General features: G+C 41.1%; 1 protein-coding gene and 1 pseudogene across 1 annotated transcript; both read left to right on the top strand.

Annotated features, from left to right (window-relative positions):
* Positions 1-3,738: 3,738 nt before the first annotated feature.
* Positions 3,739-4,474, top strand: LOC103731464 (annotated as a pseudogene).
* Positions 4,475-5,423: 949 nt separating this feature from the next.
* LOC103731452 (protein FAM177A1) lies at positions 5,424-11,978 on the top strand. The gene is made up of 2 exons (XM_008829804.3): positions 5,424-5,711; positions 11,727-11,978. Exons 1-2 carry the CDS (start codon positions 5,622-5,624, stop codon positions 11,949-11,951), a joined length of 315 nt encoding a protein of 104 aa, XP_008828026.2. The 5' UTR covers positions 5,424-5,621; the 3' UTR covers positions 11,952-11,978.
* The last annotated feature ends 3,312 nt before the right edge of the window (positions 11,979-15,290 follow it).

The following is a 15,290-nucleotide window of genomic DNA, read 5'->3' as shown; positions in this document are numbered from 1 at the left end:
ACCTACATGCAGGCAATACATAAATACACATGTAATTTTTTTTTAAGTCTTTTAGGCCAGGTGTGGTGGTGCACGTCTTTAATCCCAGCACTCGGGAGGCAGAGGCAGGCGGATCTCTGTGAGTTCAAGGCCAGCCTGGTCTATGTAGTGAGTTCCAAAACAGCTGGGGCTACAGGGAGACCCTGTCTCAAAAAGACCAAAAAAAGGAAAAAGGAAAAAAAAGTCTTTTAAATTCCAATTACTATTTTTAGAACATTATGGTATTATATCACATGTCAATATAATTCCCTCTGCCTTTTGACTGAAAGTTATAGGAATGTTTAATTGGCATCTCAAATGCTAGGAGAGTAATTTTGCCTCTAGATTAGCTGTCTAGCCTATGGCATATTATTGTAGCAGTAAATTGATGTATGTGAAATTTTCCTGTGATAGTTTCTTCCAATATTTTGCACCCAGGAGTAGGCAGTTTATTTGTGCTTATTGGTTGTTGAGTAGTTGCTTATCTAAGATCTTAGACCCTAACCCCTTGTTACTGTCTATTCTGCAATGGGATATTGTGAGGTAATTTTTGTACACTTTTAAAGTGAAACTACACCTTGAAAGCTGATATAATTATAGACATTAACGTGAGCCTATCATAGGCATGTATATCTTTAAATTTTGTTTTATTTTTATTTTATCTGTACAAGTGTATTGCCTGCATGTATGTGAGTGCACCCATGTCATGCAATGCCACGCAGGTCAGAAGAGGGCTTCGGATTCCCCTGGAACTGGAGTTAAGGATGGTTCATAGCTGCCATGTGGGTGCTGGGAATCGAACCTGGGTCCTCTGCAAGAGCAGTCAGTGCTCTTAACTGCTAAGTCATCTCTCCAGCCCCAGATATACATTTTTTTGCCTTCCCCAGAGAGAAATCTCATGTCCCCATCAAGTTTGGAAAGTATATAATGACTGAATATTTCCACATTTTTTAGGAATCCTGCTTGCTTACTTTCTATGCTTTTATAACCCAAAGGAAGTAAGAATTGTTAGATATGATCATGGCCTTCACTTTGTTCTTGGCAAGTTATCGGGGAGTAATCTTGGTTGTTGCAGAAGTTGTACAAGAGGTAAATACACATTTTTGATACTCCTTTTTATAGCAAATTGGTGCATGAACCCCATCAGTTGCTAGGTGTGCCTTGATTTTATGCAATTTTGTACCTACTGTTAACAGTGTGTGAGCCTGTGCTGACACACGATACTCTAATTATGATCTGTAAGGATCAATAATAGAATCCTTTAAAGAATTTTTTACCTTTTTTTTTTTTTTTAGATAGGGGTTCTTGCTATATTACCAGACTGACTCAAGAGATGTTCCTGTCTCATCCTAAATAGCTGGTACTGTGGATAGTCTTCCACTGTGCCTGATACTAATCTTAGCTTTGCTGTTGACCCCTTGTGTTCTTGAGCATGTTAAGCTCTCTGATCCTTTGCTTCCTCATCTGTAAATTGGTAATTATGGTAGTACCTCAGTTATGAGAAAGCAGCACTACAGTAAAAGTGCTTAGCACAGTCCCTCATGTACTGGGCTCCATAATGAAGCCATTGCTGTTACTTTGTAATTTTCTTTTCTTAAAACCAACAAAAATACATTTTATCACTTCATTTTTTTTTCTTGTTTTGCATCATTGTCATCATCATCATCATCACGATGTTTGCACTGTTAGGGATCAAACCCAAGGACTTATGTAAAGCAAGTGCTCTCCCACTGAGCTACATCCCTCAGCCGCGTGTATCATATTTAATGAAACTATATCTACCTTAAGAAAAAATTCTACTTGAGGATAGGATAACCTGAAAAATAGTCCCAACTAAATACGTACATATGTAAATGGAGCTCTATATAAAAGCCATAAAAAGTCTCAATTGATGAATATTCCTGAGTTTCAATTTTTGTTCAGCTTTATTTTCCTAGCTTTACACAGAAATGGTTAGATCCAAATTTACTTTTTAAGCTTTGTATGCAACATTTATTTATTTACTTACTATTTTTATGTGTATGAGTGTTACGCCTGCATGTGCTTAAGTGCACCCATGTCATGCAGTGCCCACAGAAAACAGAAGAGGGCCTTGGATTCCCCTGGAAGTGGAGTTATAGACAACCGGTTGTTAACCACCATGTGGGTACTGGGATTTGAACCCAGATCTTCTGCAAGAACAGCCAATGCTCTTAACTTCTGAGCCATCTCTTCAGCTCCTATATCCAACATTTGAGAGTACAGTTACGATCTCCAGTAGATTTCTGTCATGCTACAGTACTACTGATGCTACAGTGTGAAAGAAGGAACAGTTTAGCTTTGTTGTCTACTTTTATTTAGTTGCACTATGGCAGTTTGGAAATGACTATACATGTCCAAAATTATTGGAATTTCTATGCTATTCTTTTGCTTTGAGTTGTTAATTTGTAATAAACTACTTTTCAATTACATATTTGTATTTAAAAACTATCTTTAAGAAGTATTTCCAGTTAACATGAAATATAGCTTTCATTTGAATTGTCAGTAGAACAGAAAATACAGAACTTGTGAACCATGTGCATTCTGTAATTTAATGTTTAGTTGCTAATTTGGCAAATAACATCATGTGTTTATAAATATCCACATTGTAACAATAAAGACTGATTGTCCCTCTACCAGTAAGAGGGAAGAGATTTTTGAATACATATAATGTCGAACTGTGTTGTTTATGAAGGCCATTTCATGAAACTTTTAATAATTGGCTCTTTTGTTTTCAGTTTCAGTTTGTTTTGGACTGTTTCAACCCTTTGTTTATGATGCCATATCCAATTAGGTCCAGAAGTAAGCTAACTTGATTGTATTACTAGAACATTGAACATTATAGATTTATAACCGATTTTTAAGGAATTGTTCTTTGTACTTAGGTTTTTGTTTTTAGATTGTCTTAATTCTAACTATAGAAAGAGTAGAATGTTGAGCAAGGAGTAGGTAAAAGAATGTTGACACTGCAAAGAAAGGAACATTTAAATATATAGAGTTTGGAGTAGGCTGGTGCCATGCTGAATAACATATCCCAGGTCATAACTTTGGGGGATGTTTCTGAACTTGGAGTGGCATGAAAGTAAGATTTAAAATTATCAAATAAGCCAGGCTTGTAATCACAAGGCTGAGGCAGGAAGATCTTGAATTTGAGGCCAGCCAGATTCTCTCTCTCTCTCTCTCTCTCTCTCTCTCTCTCTCTCTCTCTCTCTCTCTCTCCTCTCTCTCTCTCTCTCTCTCTCTCTCTCTCTAAACCTCTGTGCCCAAAACAATATGTCTTTTTTGAAAATATTTGAGACAGGGTTTCCCTGTATCCCCAACTGACCTGGAACTCCCTATGTAGATCAGCCTGGCCTCGAGAATCTTACAGAGATCTGCTTGTCTCTGCCTCCCTAGCGCTGGCATTAAAGGTGTGCACCACCAAGCCTGGCATATTTATTTTTGATCTTTGACTTATCGTGAAAATTACAATAAAAGGTCATTTATCTGGAGGTTCTCTTAACTAGCAAAATGTTGAAATCTTGTAGTAGTAGCTCAGCAGGTGTGGCACATGCCTCTAATGCCAGCTCACAAGAGGTGGAGGCCAGAGAATCAGAACTTCAAGGCCATCCTAGGCTACAATGGGAGTTTGATGTTGGCCTGGGCTTCGTGAGACCCTGACTTCAAAACAACGAAAGAAATCTTGGAGTAATTATTGCAATCATGATATTTGATTCCAAAGTAGATGGTTTAGTAAACTTTGAGAAGCTAAGAATGATTGCCAAGGAAATCCGTCAGATTGTTCTAATGACTTCTGCTAGCATGGACCCAGCCATGATGTTCTGACAAAGGTCATTCAGTCAAGGCAGCACAAATTCAAACATGCTGGATGTTCAGGGAGGTGTTCACAAGAAGAGGGCCCTCCGCAGCTCCCTGCTGAATGCCAAGAAGTTGTACCAGGATGCCCAAATGATGTGGAAGGTGAAGCAGTATCTTTCCAGTCTGGACAGGGACACAGATGAGAAGTTCCAAGTGGTGTCCCTGCAGTGGGAGTCTGCCTAGGGCACCTTGACTAAGAATTTAAATGAGAAAAGATCAGCCAAAGCCTCTGAAATGTCTCCCTTACCTTTGAGGTCCGTTGGCCACACTGCTAAAGTCTACCTGCATCAGCCGCACAGGCGAGCCAGGTACTTCAGGTGCCGCCGAACTTGCACCCTGCCAGGAAGAAAGGACTAGCAAAAGACCCTGTGTTGAATACAACTTTACCTCATAAAGCTTTAGGACCATCTGAAGAAATGAGTGGTAAGAGACACACAGAAGACACTATTTCTGTGGCATCATCTTTGCATTCTAGTCCTCCTGCCTCTCCTCACGCAAAGTTGGCAGTATCCTATCTGATCACAGCGTCCTGCTTCGCCTCTCAAGGTCTCATCCCCTCCCGGTGAGCCCAGCACCGCCATCAGTGGCCAGAGCTGCCCCGGAATAGGTGGGGTTTACTTGCAAAAGAAAATCCTTTAGATTAAAGGAGACTAGAGACAGGACAAGTGAAAACACAACCAGAAAAAGAATGACATCCCCGTTTAGAAGATGTAGGGAAAGAACTCTATCAACGGAGAGAGTAGTCAAAGGCAAAAAAGAGGACACAGATCTCAATCAAGCTGCAGACAGCTGTGAGAATGTGAAGGGTGTTGGAAGCAGCATCACAGATGAGGAAGGGAGTGCCATCTGCAAGTCAAATAGCCAAGGCAACGCGCTAGGCTGCTAGGCACGCTTCAAGCCGAAAAGGAGAAAGACATTCTGAAAAGTTCCTTATTTAATTTTAGTGTTGTCTGTTTTATTAACGTAAATGTAGCTGGAATTGAGCCATTTGTCAGAGGTTGAGCAATGCAGTAAATACTATTAAGCATTTTATGGCTAGTGTTACAGGCTTTAGCATCAAAGAAATAGTGACTTAATGTGCCTCACTTGTACATATGTTATCTTACTACTGTGTTGAGTTAGTAAACTTTTCCCACTTGTTATCTGTCAAAAATTTTTTTGAATACTGGGAAAAATGGAAAAACGCTGGAACCCTCTCCGTTTTACATATGTGCTTTCACGTACTGCCCTAAAACATTTTCAATACATATATGGTATATATCTCGTGTTTTCCAGGATACTAGTTTGTTACTAGCTCTCTCCGAGGAATGTTTTCTCCGCAGATATTCCCCCAAATAGTCAAGATATTGTAAGCAAAATTGACCCGTTGGGCTTTTCAAGGGCATTTTCTCCATGTGAGGAATGGGGTGTGTAGCCTGAGCCAGCCATGTTCCTTCTTTTGAATCCACACCTCAGCAGCTCTAAATGCAGAAGCGGCATCGGCGGGTGAGCGCCCCGGCGCCCGGCTTCGGCTGCAGGTTGGAGGCTGACGTCACGGGCGGTGCCCGACGGCTGCGTCTTCCCGGCCGACCGGTCGGGCGGAAGCGGGTGTGCGGAGGCCCCGCCCGGTCTGCGGGCCACTAGCGCCTCCTGGCCACCGAGGGAGAACGAGGTGCGAGCCTGGCGGCTGGTGCTCGGCGCCTGGGCCCTCACCCTGTGTTGCCCAAAGCCCCGGGGCGGCGACGACGATGGACTGCGAGCCGGCCGGTCGCGCAGCGGCGGGAGAAGCGGTGGCAGCGTCTGCAGCGGCCGCGGTGTTCGGGGACCGGGCTCGGCAGGTAGGTGGGGCCGCTCTACAGCCGGCCGGGCCTGGCCCCCGGCAGGCGGACGGCTTTTGGGGTTCCTCCTCTCGGTACCCCGTCTCCGCCCCACCGAGCGGCTGCCCAGGCGCGGCGCCGGGGCCTCGGCTTTCCGGGGGTGATATTCTGCCACCGGTTGTCAGCGAGGGAAAGCAGGCGTGTTCCGGGAAAGACTGTCCTCCAAGGTAGCCGAAAGCCAGATGACCGCAGCTTCCTGTACTGCAAGCGACTGCCTAGGCCTGGGACCTGGGATTAGTAAATAGCAGATACATACAGCCCGCCTACCGCCCAGCTAGCCTTCTCTACCCACATAACAATCCAGGGCCCCAGACGAGGGATGGTGTTGCCTTTCAGGTTGAGTCTTCCCACTATAATCAAGGCATTCAAGACAATCCGCCACAAACCTGCTTGATCTAGACAGAACCTCACTGAGAATTCTTCCAGTATTCAGTTCACCCAGTCTAACTGTTGGAGATGGGGTTTCCCCAGGTTCACCAATGAGGCGAGTAGCTCTGACCTGCCCAGCCCAGCACAAATACGACGCTAGCTGAATTGTCAATTACAAGGAAAGTTTCTCAGTAGCTACCTTAAGAAAGTAAAGTAAGCCCGTGATACTAATTTTAAAATATCGTATTTAATTCATTGTATAAAACATTTCTCCAGGCGTGGTGGCATATGCCTTTAGTCCCAGCACTCGGGAGACAGAGGCAGGCAGATCTCTGAGATTGAAGCCAGCCTGGTCTCTATAGAGAGTTACAGGCCAGCTAGGGCTATAGGGAGACCCTATTTCAAAAACAACAAAAACATTTCAAGGTATATTTCAAGAAACATCGTTTTTACATTCTCTTATTTTGTGTATATGCAACACAGGTTTAGAAGAAAGTGCTTCAAGAGTATATGCAATTTTGGCTTTTAAACATTTGAATTACTTCTTATAAGACACTTTTCAGTAGCTTCATTCAGACTAAATACTTGATTGTTGGTAAGACATTTCTCCCAAACTCCAGGTTCCTTAAGTATGGTCTGACTGTGAGTATAGCCATTATAAGTCTGACAGTAATTTGTGTTAGCAAAAACTTGTCTACATACTAGTCTGTGTGGAATTATTCCCCCCTACTATTCAACGCACACAATATTAGCACCCAGGAGGCTGGGAGGATTGCCATGTTTGAGGCCAACCTGAGTGTGCTACATAGTGACCCACCAGGTCAGTCTGGCCTACATAATGTTAAAGAAGTTGAAGAGACATTTTGACTTGATACCTTGTTGACAGGCCCACTTGCACTGTGCTTTAAGTGTATAGTATTTGATGTGCATTTTCACTTCACTCCTGATTTTGTTACTAGAATCTCTTTCATTACTGCTTCCCCTTTGAATGTCTAATATCAAAGTAAACATATTAGTACCGACAGACCAGTTAAGTATCGAGAGGCTTTTTGTTTTGTTTTGGTAGTATGTTATTGCCTTAACTTTTCTTGAGAAGGCACAGGTGAATGTCTACTCACCCCAGCTGGGCACCAACTCTAGACTAAAGTATAATTGCACCAGAGTATGCTTTCTTACAGAGCACAGGTGAGGGTTTACTTATACAAGCATGGCTGAACTCCAAACAGCTGCATCACCATCAAGTCCCACCCCATTTTGGATGGTGACCCCATGGAAGGCCACATCATGGAGTCCTGCTTTCAATCAGCCCATTCCTTCTGAACATAGTCTAGCATCTTCCAAGATCACTTGCACCTACCTGTGGGAGGTTAAATAGCTGAAATCTCAGAATCCTTCCTAAGGTCAGTAACACCATTACCATAGAGCTGCTGGCTACCACTGTGTTGTTCTGTTCTAGTTGCCATAGTTAAGGGACCAAGATGGCATCTCATTACCATCAGAGGAAAAAGCACTGTACACCAGTTTTTTTCATAGTCTTGATTTAAAAAAAAATTCTTTTTAAACAGTAAAGGCTGTAGAGCAAATATGTGTAAAAATTCACAGGAATAGCTCCGAGGCCCTTTCTTTGATTTTTCATTCCCCCAACTTTTGTGTATATATTACATTTATTTCTTATTAAATATAAACTCATACTCTACTCTTGAAATTTACCAGCTTTGCTTTCTTATATCTCCTGAAGCCAAAACACCTCTGGGAATTCCAGGGGTTTGCCCAGTAAGAGGAAGAAGTCAGTGAAGTGGAGATGTGGATGGGGGAAAAGGCTGCCAGCATCTTATATTCCTTCTCAAATAATCAGAACTGAGAAACTTCAGCCATGCATGGGGGCTCACACCTGTAATGCCACCACTTGGGAGTTTGGGGCAGGAGGATTGCTGTGAATTCTTGGCCACAGAGTGAGGCCTGTCTGAAAAGAAAGTAAAAAAGGCCAACCTGAAGTGCCATGTAGGGAAGGAATTCAAAATGGAAGACTAGATCTGTGTTTATAATTAGGCTTCTACCAAGCCATCTAGAATCTGATGTGATTATTTTATTCAGACTCCTTTTTGAGTAGACTTTTTTTTTTTTGGTCTTTTTGAGATAGGGTCTCTCTGTAGCTCCAGCTGTCCTGGAACTCACTATGTAGACCAGGCTGGCCTTGAACTCAGAGGCTGGCCTCTGCCTCCCAAGTGCTGGGATTAAAGGCGTGTGCTACCACGCCCGGCTTTTGAGTAGATTTATAACCAGAATCTCAGCTGTAATATTATTGAATAGTTAATGTTTCAGCTCTGTTCATTTATTCAGCACCTCTGTTACCAGGCAAAGGTTTTGCTGTTACTACATCCCAGGAACTGTTGTTGGCTAAAGGATATGGCAGTGCCAACCCTGTGGTGCTAAAAACTGATTAGGGAAGATGACACAATGAATTCCAAGTGTAGTATTTATTTTACAAATAATCCTGAGTGTTGTAGGATCATATAAAAAGATAATTGCTTTTAAAAACAGGTCCTTAGACTCAAGCAGGTTTACAGTCTAGTTGACCATAAAGTTAGTTGTTAATGGGTATTATATTTTTAAATTTCCTAGCATCAGAAAATTGTTTTCTCAGATCTTTGGAATTTTTGAAACTGAAACTTTATATAACTGACAGTAAAATATTATTTACAGATTTCCTATTTGTAAAAAGTGAAATGTCTGGAAGATTCAGAAAGTAATTTTTGTTTATAATTGTTGGAAATTTTGTACCACATTTTTTTGTTGGTCTTACCTGGCAATGCCTCCCTTCACTGCCCTACTCATCAGGGAAGGCTGGAAGCACACGTCATGCCATGTATTGTCTTTCAGTGTCTTTACTTGCCAATCTAGTTCCTTAAAATGGATTCCCAAGCCAGAGACCATGAGATAGATCCAGGTAGTCATCCATGTCATGTAAAGTTTTATTGGAACCCAACCACACTTATTACGTATGTCCAATATAAGCATTTTCTCATCCACGACTACTTTTGCAGAGTTCATTTGTGACAAAGACTGGCTGATCTGCAAAGCCCAAGATATTTACTACTTGTCATTTAGAAAAAGTTTGCTGGCACTTAAAATGATAGACCTTAAAATTTGAGATTTACCATGTCAAAGACTATTTTTTTATGCTGTTTCCTACATTTTTAATGCTCCTGACACTTACATGTTTGCACCTGTGTCTTTAATCTCTATGTATCTGATTATTACTAGTCACAGTCGGTTACACTCAGATCTTTTTTTTTTTTGTCTTTTTGAGACAGGGTCTCCCTGTAGCCCCAACTGGCCTGGAATTTACTGTGGGGTCGCTTCCTCTCCTCGTGGGTCATTGGCCACTGCTCCACGAGGACAAAGGGAGCAGAAGCGATGAATGGGGTCAGGATGGCCAGTGAGCACTGACAGAAGAAAGCCCTTCCGGGGAGGCATGTTCAGTGATACAAACAGCTCCAGACTCAGTGAAACAGCTCTAGATTCAGTGAAACAGCTCCGTTTATTTAGTGGGATGTTAGGGAAAATATAGTGTGGGGGCAGTAGCCAATGCTTCAGCTGATAGGTGCTCATAGTATGCTTTATTTACATGTGGCAATGGGCTCTTATCATCCAACTACCCGGCAATACCTAATTATCATATAGAAAAAACCTGGGGGTAGTTTTTACTCCAGGTAATTATGCCAAAGGTCATGTTCCAAATAAGGTCAGGCATCGGTGCTTGTGGCACTTTCCAGGTAAGTCAGGAAGAGAGCAGGAGGCCCCCTGCTGAGAAGGGGAGTCCTTCCATATGGTGCCGAGCCCCTTAGAGCTATCCAGACATGGAGGACTACAACCCTAGCAGCAGGGTTCCCCAACAATTTACTATGTAGACGAGGCTGGCCTTGAACTCACAGAGATCCACCTGCCTCTGCCTCTCTAGAGCTGGGATTAAAGGCATACGTCACTACACCCAGCCAAAGACTTATTAAACGTTTTTTTTATTTGTTTTTAAAGATAGGATCTCATGTAGTCCAGGCTGGCCTCAGAGTTACTGTATAGCTGAGGCTGGCTTTGGACTTCTGATCCTCCTGCCTTTGCCTCCTGAGTACTAAGATTACAGGCATGTACCACCATTGCCAGCTTGAATAAAATCCTTTATGTGAAATATAATGATTGGAACAAGTCAAATGCCATTAAAAATTGTTACATATAGAGTATTACTCAAAATTCTGGGGGTTTTTTTGGTTGTTGTTTTTTGTTTTTTGGTCTTTTTTGAGACAGGGTCTCCCTGTAGCTCCAGCCGGCCTGGAATTCCCTATGTAGACCAGGCTGGCTCTGCCTTCCAAGTGCTGGGATTAAAGGCATGAACTTCACGCCCAGCAAAATTCTGTTTTATACTTACCTAATTTTGGTACTGTAATAAAAACCGAGACTCACATTTCAGGCTTCCCTTTGGTAGATTAGAAAAATACTTTAGAGAAAAATATAGGCAAAAGTCAGGATTAGCAGAAAATTTGTACTAGTCTTTATGACCTGCACAATGCATTGATTTATTACAGTTGCCTAAGGGAGGTAGGAGATAGCCTGGTTGGTAAAGTGCCTTACAAGCATGACACCTATCCCTAGATCACAAATTTAAAAGCTGGGTGTGGTGGCCCATACTTGCAATTCTAGTACTGGTGGATGGATCCCTGGTGCTCACTGGCCAGTCAGTCGATCCTGCTTAGAGAGTTTGAGGCTAGTGAAAGACCATATCTTAAAAAAAAAAAATGGTGGTTATACCTTTGGCCTCCACATGCAGAAACACATACACACACACACACACACACACACACACACACACACTTCCCAAGTTGGGTATAATCCCAGCACTTGGGTGAGGGAGGCAGGAGGATCAAATGTTCAAAGTCATCCTCAGCCATATGGTGAGTTTGAGGTCAGCCTGGGCTACTTGTGACCCTGTCTCAAAAAAAAAAAAAACAGGAAAAAAAAATGAGGAAAAAATATTTCCTAATAATGAAATTTGTGTGCAATTAGAAATTCCATGGTCTCTAAGTAGTTTTAAAATTTGTAGCTCTCAGGCTGGGTGTGGTGGCCCATGCCTTTAATCCCAGTGCTCAGGAGGCAGACACTGGTGGATCTCTGAGTTTGGGGCCAGCCTGGTCTACATAGTGAGTATGGGCTATAGTAAGAACCTGTCTCAGAAAATCAAATAAATAAATAAATTTTGTAGATCTCTTTATCAAAAACCTGTTGCCACAAGTTTAGATATAGAACACTGAAGCCTTTTCAGATTTGGTTTACAAATGGATTTTATGTGGCCTGCACAGTGTTCAACCCCCTCCCCCTGACCAATTTAAATGTCTCTGGTTGGGGCATGCATTCTCCACTGGAGCCACTTGTCCCCGTAGAGCTCTTGGCCCCAAAAGGCATTTGAATTTAGGATTCCCAAGGTGTGTATGATTTTTTTTAATTGCATAAGGATTCTGTTTGATACTTAAAGCAACCAGATATTTGTTGAGTATAAAATGAAAGAAAAAAAAAAAACTCACTGAAACCAGTTTTCTTAACTTATCTTTGCTGTAGATAAGTAATGAAAGAGGCTTTGAAAATGTAGAACTGGGAGTCATAGGGAAAAAGAAGAAAGTCCCTAGGAGGGTCATCCACTTTGTGAGTGGTGAGACAATGGAAGAGTACAGCACAGATGAAGATGAAGTTGACAGCCTAGAGAAGAAAGATGTTTTGCCTACTGTTGACCCGGTATGTTTGATGTTGGTAATCCTTGCATCACTGGGTTTTTGTTTTGGGTAATTTGTTGCTCCTTGAACATTGAATGGAAGGGCCATTTGAACTTTAACTGTCATACATTATGATTCTGGTAGAAAGTACTATTTTTACATAATATGGGTAGAAATGTTTCCAACATTTCAATAAGCGAAAACGGTTCTGCTTTTTAGTATTGGAGTTCATCATCAGTGTGAATTTATATGACTTCTCTTACTAAATTGAGTATTTGAATGCTACTTCCTTTTGAGTAATAAAAAAGAGGTGTTCTTCCAGGTCATTATATTGAGTCCAGTTGATCCCACATTTACAGTAGGTACTGGTTTAGATGCTGGTCATATGGGAGGTGGGCTGTGTAAGTTTATATTCTTATATGTTAGTGGGAATACAGGCAATAAAGAAATAAATTTTTCTTCTGGGGCTAGAGAGATGGCTCAGTGGTTAGGAACACTGACTGCTTTTGCAGAGGACCCGGGTTTGAGTCTCAGCACCCACATGGTGGCTACCAACTGTCCATAACTCCAGTTATAATCTCCTATAGTAACAAGTGTAAAACATGCAAGTTCCTAAATATATGTATGTATATATGTATAGTAACAACCATGTAACTTTTCAAAGTATTTACTAATATTTAATAAGAAATAAAAAGAGGAGCTGGAGAGATGGCTTAGCAGTTAAGAGCACTGACTACTCTTGCAGAGGACCCGGGTTCAATTCCCAGCACCCACATGGCAGATACGAACCATCCTTAACTCCAGTTCCAGGGGAATCCAAAGCTCTCTTCTGACCTCTGCATCACTGCATGACACAGGTGCACTCACATACATGCAGGCAATACATTCATACGTATAAAATGAAAATAATAAAAATATTAAAAAAAGAGAAATGTATCTTCTATAATTACTAGGCTCAGGAAAATGCTCTAAGTAAAATAAAGCCTGTAACAGATGAAGAATTTAAAAATTGTATTCCATTTAAAACATGGTAATTTTCATAAGATAGCACCCATTAAATTTTGGCTATATAAAAAAAATCACATCCATATTTTCTAGTACAGAAAATATCCCAGAGAATTGTATGATAAACTCAGAGTAATTCCACACATGTAGAATATTAGAGATGCTTCATACAGTAGAAGAATTGTTTGAATAAATGTTTTCCTTTTAAATTACTGTGAAGAAATTAGTTTTAGTAAAATGTAAAAATTTCTGTGTATCTCTGTTTTAAGTCATTGTCAGTTGGGTGTGGCAGGGGGATCAGGAGTTCAAGGCTAGCCTATAAAGCGAGTTTGAGGCCAGTTTGGGCTACATGAGACCCTTTATCAAAGGAAATGAACTCAGCAAGCCATTGTCTCAAAAGATGCCTGGTGTCCACATAGAAGCGGGAGTGGCGGCACTGCTACAGAAAGCATGGATCTTTACCACTACCACTAAATCTTCCTAAAGATTTAGTCTTTTTAAAAAAGCTTTATTGAAATACTGTTTACATGTCATACAAATTCACCCATTTGAAGTTTACAGTGTAGTAGTTTTTCGCATATTCAAATAGGCACAACCACTGCCACAATTAGTACATTTATGTCACCTCAAAAAGGAACAAATGCACTTCAGCTATCACCGTCTATCTTCCATTTTCCTCCTAGTTCTTGGCTACCACTACTATTTCCTGTCTATAAGTTTCTATTAATCTTTTCTGTTTCCTTTTCTATGAATGGACTTGTGCTCTTCTGTGACTGTCTTCTTTTAATGAGGGTAATGTCTTCAAGATTCATTCATTTTATAGCATGTTGGTACTTTGTTCCTTTTCATGATCAAATATTGTATGGAACATTTTTATTCATCCATTTGTCAGTTGTTGGAAATTCTGATTGTTTACACCATTTGGGTCTTATGAATATGATGCTGTGGATATTCATACACAGGCTTTTTGTGTCGTGTGTTTTCATTTCTTGGGTATGTAGTTATGAGTAGAATTATGGGTCATTTGGTAACTGTTGTAACATTTTACATTCATATCAGTATTGTGTAAGCCTAAGAGTTCTGATTTTCCATATTTTCACTTAAGACTTGTTTTCTTTTCTGTTTTGATATTTTTTGGTTTTGTTTGTTTTGAGACAGACTCTCACTGTATAGGCTTAGCTGGCCTGGAACTCGATATGTGGACCAGGCTGGTCTCAACTCACAGAGATCCACCTGTCTCTGCCTCCAGAGTGCTGGGATTAAATGCAAGCATGGACCCTTACTGCCTTGATTCTAGCCGTTCTTCTGGTTCCATTTCATTTGCATCTCCCTGGTAGTCACTGAGCATCGTTTCACACGCTTACTGGCCATTTGTGCAGATCCTTGGAGATTGTCTATTACAGTCTTTGCTCATTTTTAGTTGGATTGTTTATATTTTATTTATTGAATTATAAGAATACTTTTTTTCTGGACATAAGTGCCTTTTGAGATGATCTGCAAGTGTTTTCTGTCATTCTGTGGGTTATCTTTTTACTCTCTTGATTAAAAAAAAGATTACTTGTGTGTGTTGTGTGTGTGTGTGTGGTGTCCAGTGTGCCACCCACACCAATGGAGGTCACAACTTGTGGAAGTAGTTTCTCTCTTTCCACCATGTGGGTCCTAGGTATTGAACTCAGGTCATCAGGCTTGGTGTCAGGTACTCTTACACTCTGAATCACCTCACTGGCCCCACTTTCTTGATTTTTGGGGTAGGATAAAGTCCAGCTTGTCTGTTTTTCCTCTTGTTGGTTGTTGTGTCATATTTAGGAATCCTTTGCCAAATCTGGGGTCACAAAGATTTTCAAAGTTTTATATTCAGGCAGGGCATGGTGGCACACATCTGTAACCCCAGCTCCTTGAGAGGCTAAGGCAGGAAAGTCCTAAGTTCAAGACACCAGCCTGAGCTGAGCTACATGATAAGACTTGTCTACTAGCTCATACATTTAGGTCTTTGGTACTGTTTCTTGGTTTTTTTTTTTTTTAAGATAACCTGTAGCCCAGACTTGTCCAGAATTCAAGGTGATCCTCTTGCCTCAGCCGAGAGGTTACAGGTGTGCTCAATTATGAGCAACCATATCGATACATTATGAGTTAATTTTTGTAAATGATGTGGGTAAGAAACCAATTTCATACTTCCATTGTGTGATTTTCCTGACTTAGAGTATTTTGGAAAAGTCTGTTTTCTTCCATTTAGTGGTCTTGGTATCCTTGTTAAATCATTTGATAAGAGGAGTGGGGGAGAGAAGGAAAGGGGGAGATTATAAAAGTTATGCCAGTGTGGTCTCTCTGGAAAGATAAGGAATTTTCCATTTAATAGTTCAGACTAAAGTTGACTGCTGGTAACTGAAATGAAACCACAGAAAGAAAT

Source organism: Nannospalax galili, unplaced genomic scaffold, assembly GCF_000622305.1.
Source record: "Nannospalax galili isolate Female #2095 unplaced genomic scaffold, S.galili_v1.0 scaffold1171, whole genome shotgun sequence".
Taxonomy (NCBI): domain Eukaryota; kingdom Metazoa; phylum Chordata; class Mammalia; order Rodentia; family Spalacidae; genus Nannospalax; species Nannospalax galili.
This window is presented reverse-complemented; position numbering and strand designations above follow the sequence as displayed.

Bases quoted from the DNA above. Each gene is read 5' to 3' on its own strand.
- LOC103731452 (XM_008829804.3), top strand. From the start codon at position 5,622: ATGGACTGCGAGCCGGCCGGTCGCGCAGCGGCGGGAGAAGCGGTGGCA. The intron at 5,712-11,726 runs GTAGGTGGGGCC...TCTTTGCTGTAG, and splicing joins TCGGGGACCGGGCTCGGCAG to ATAAGTAATGAAAGAGGCTT.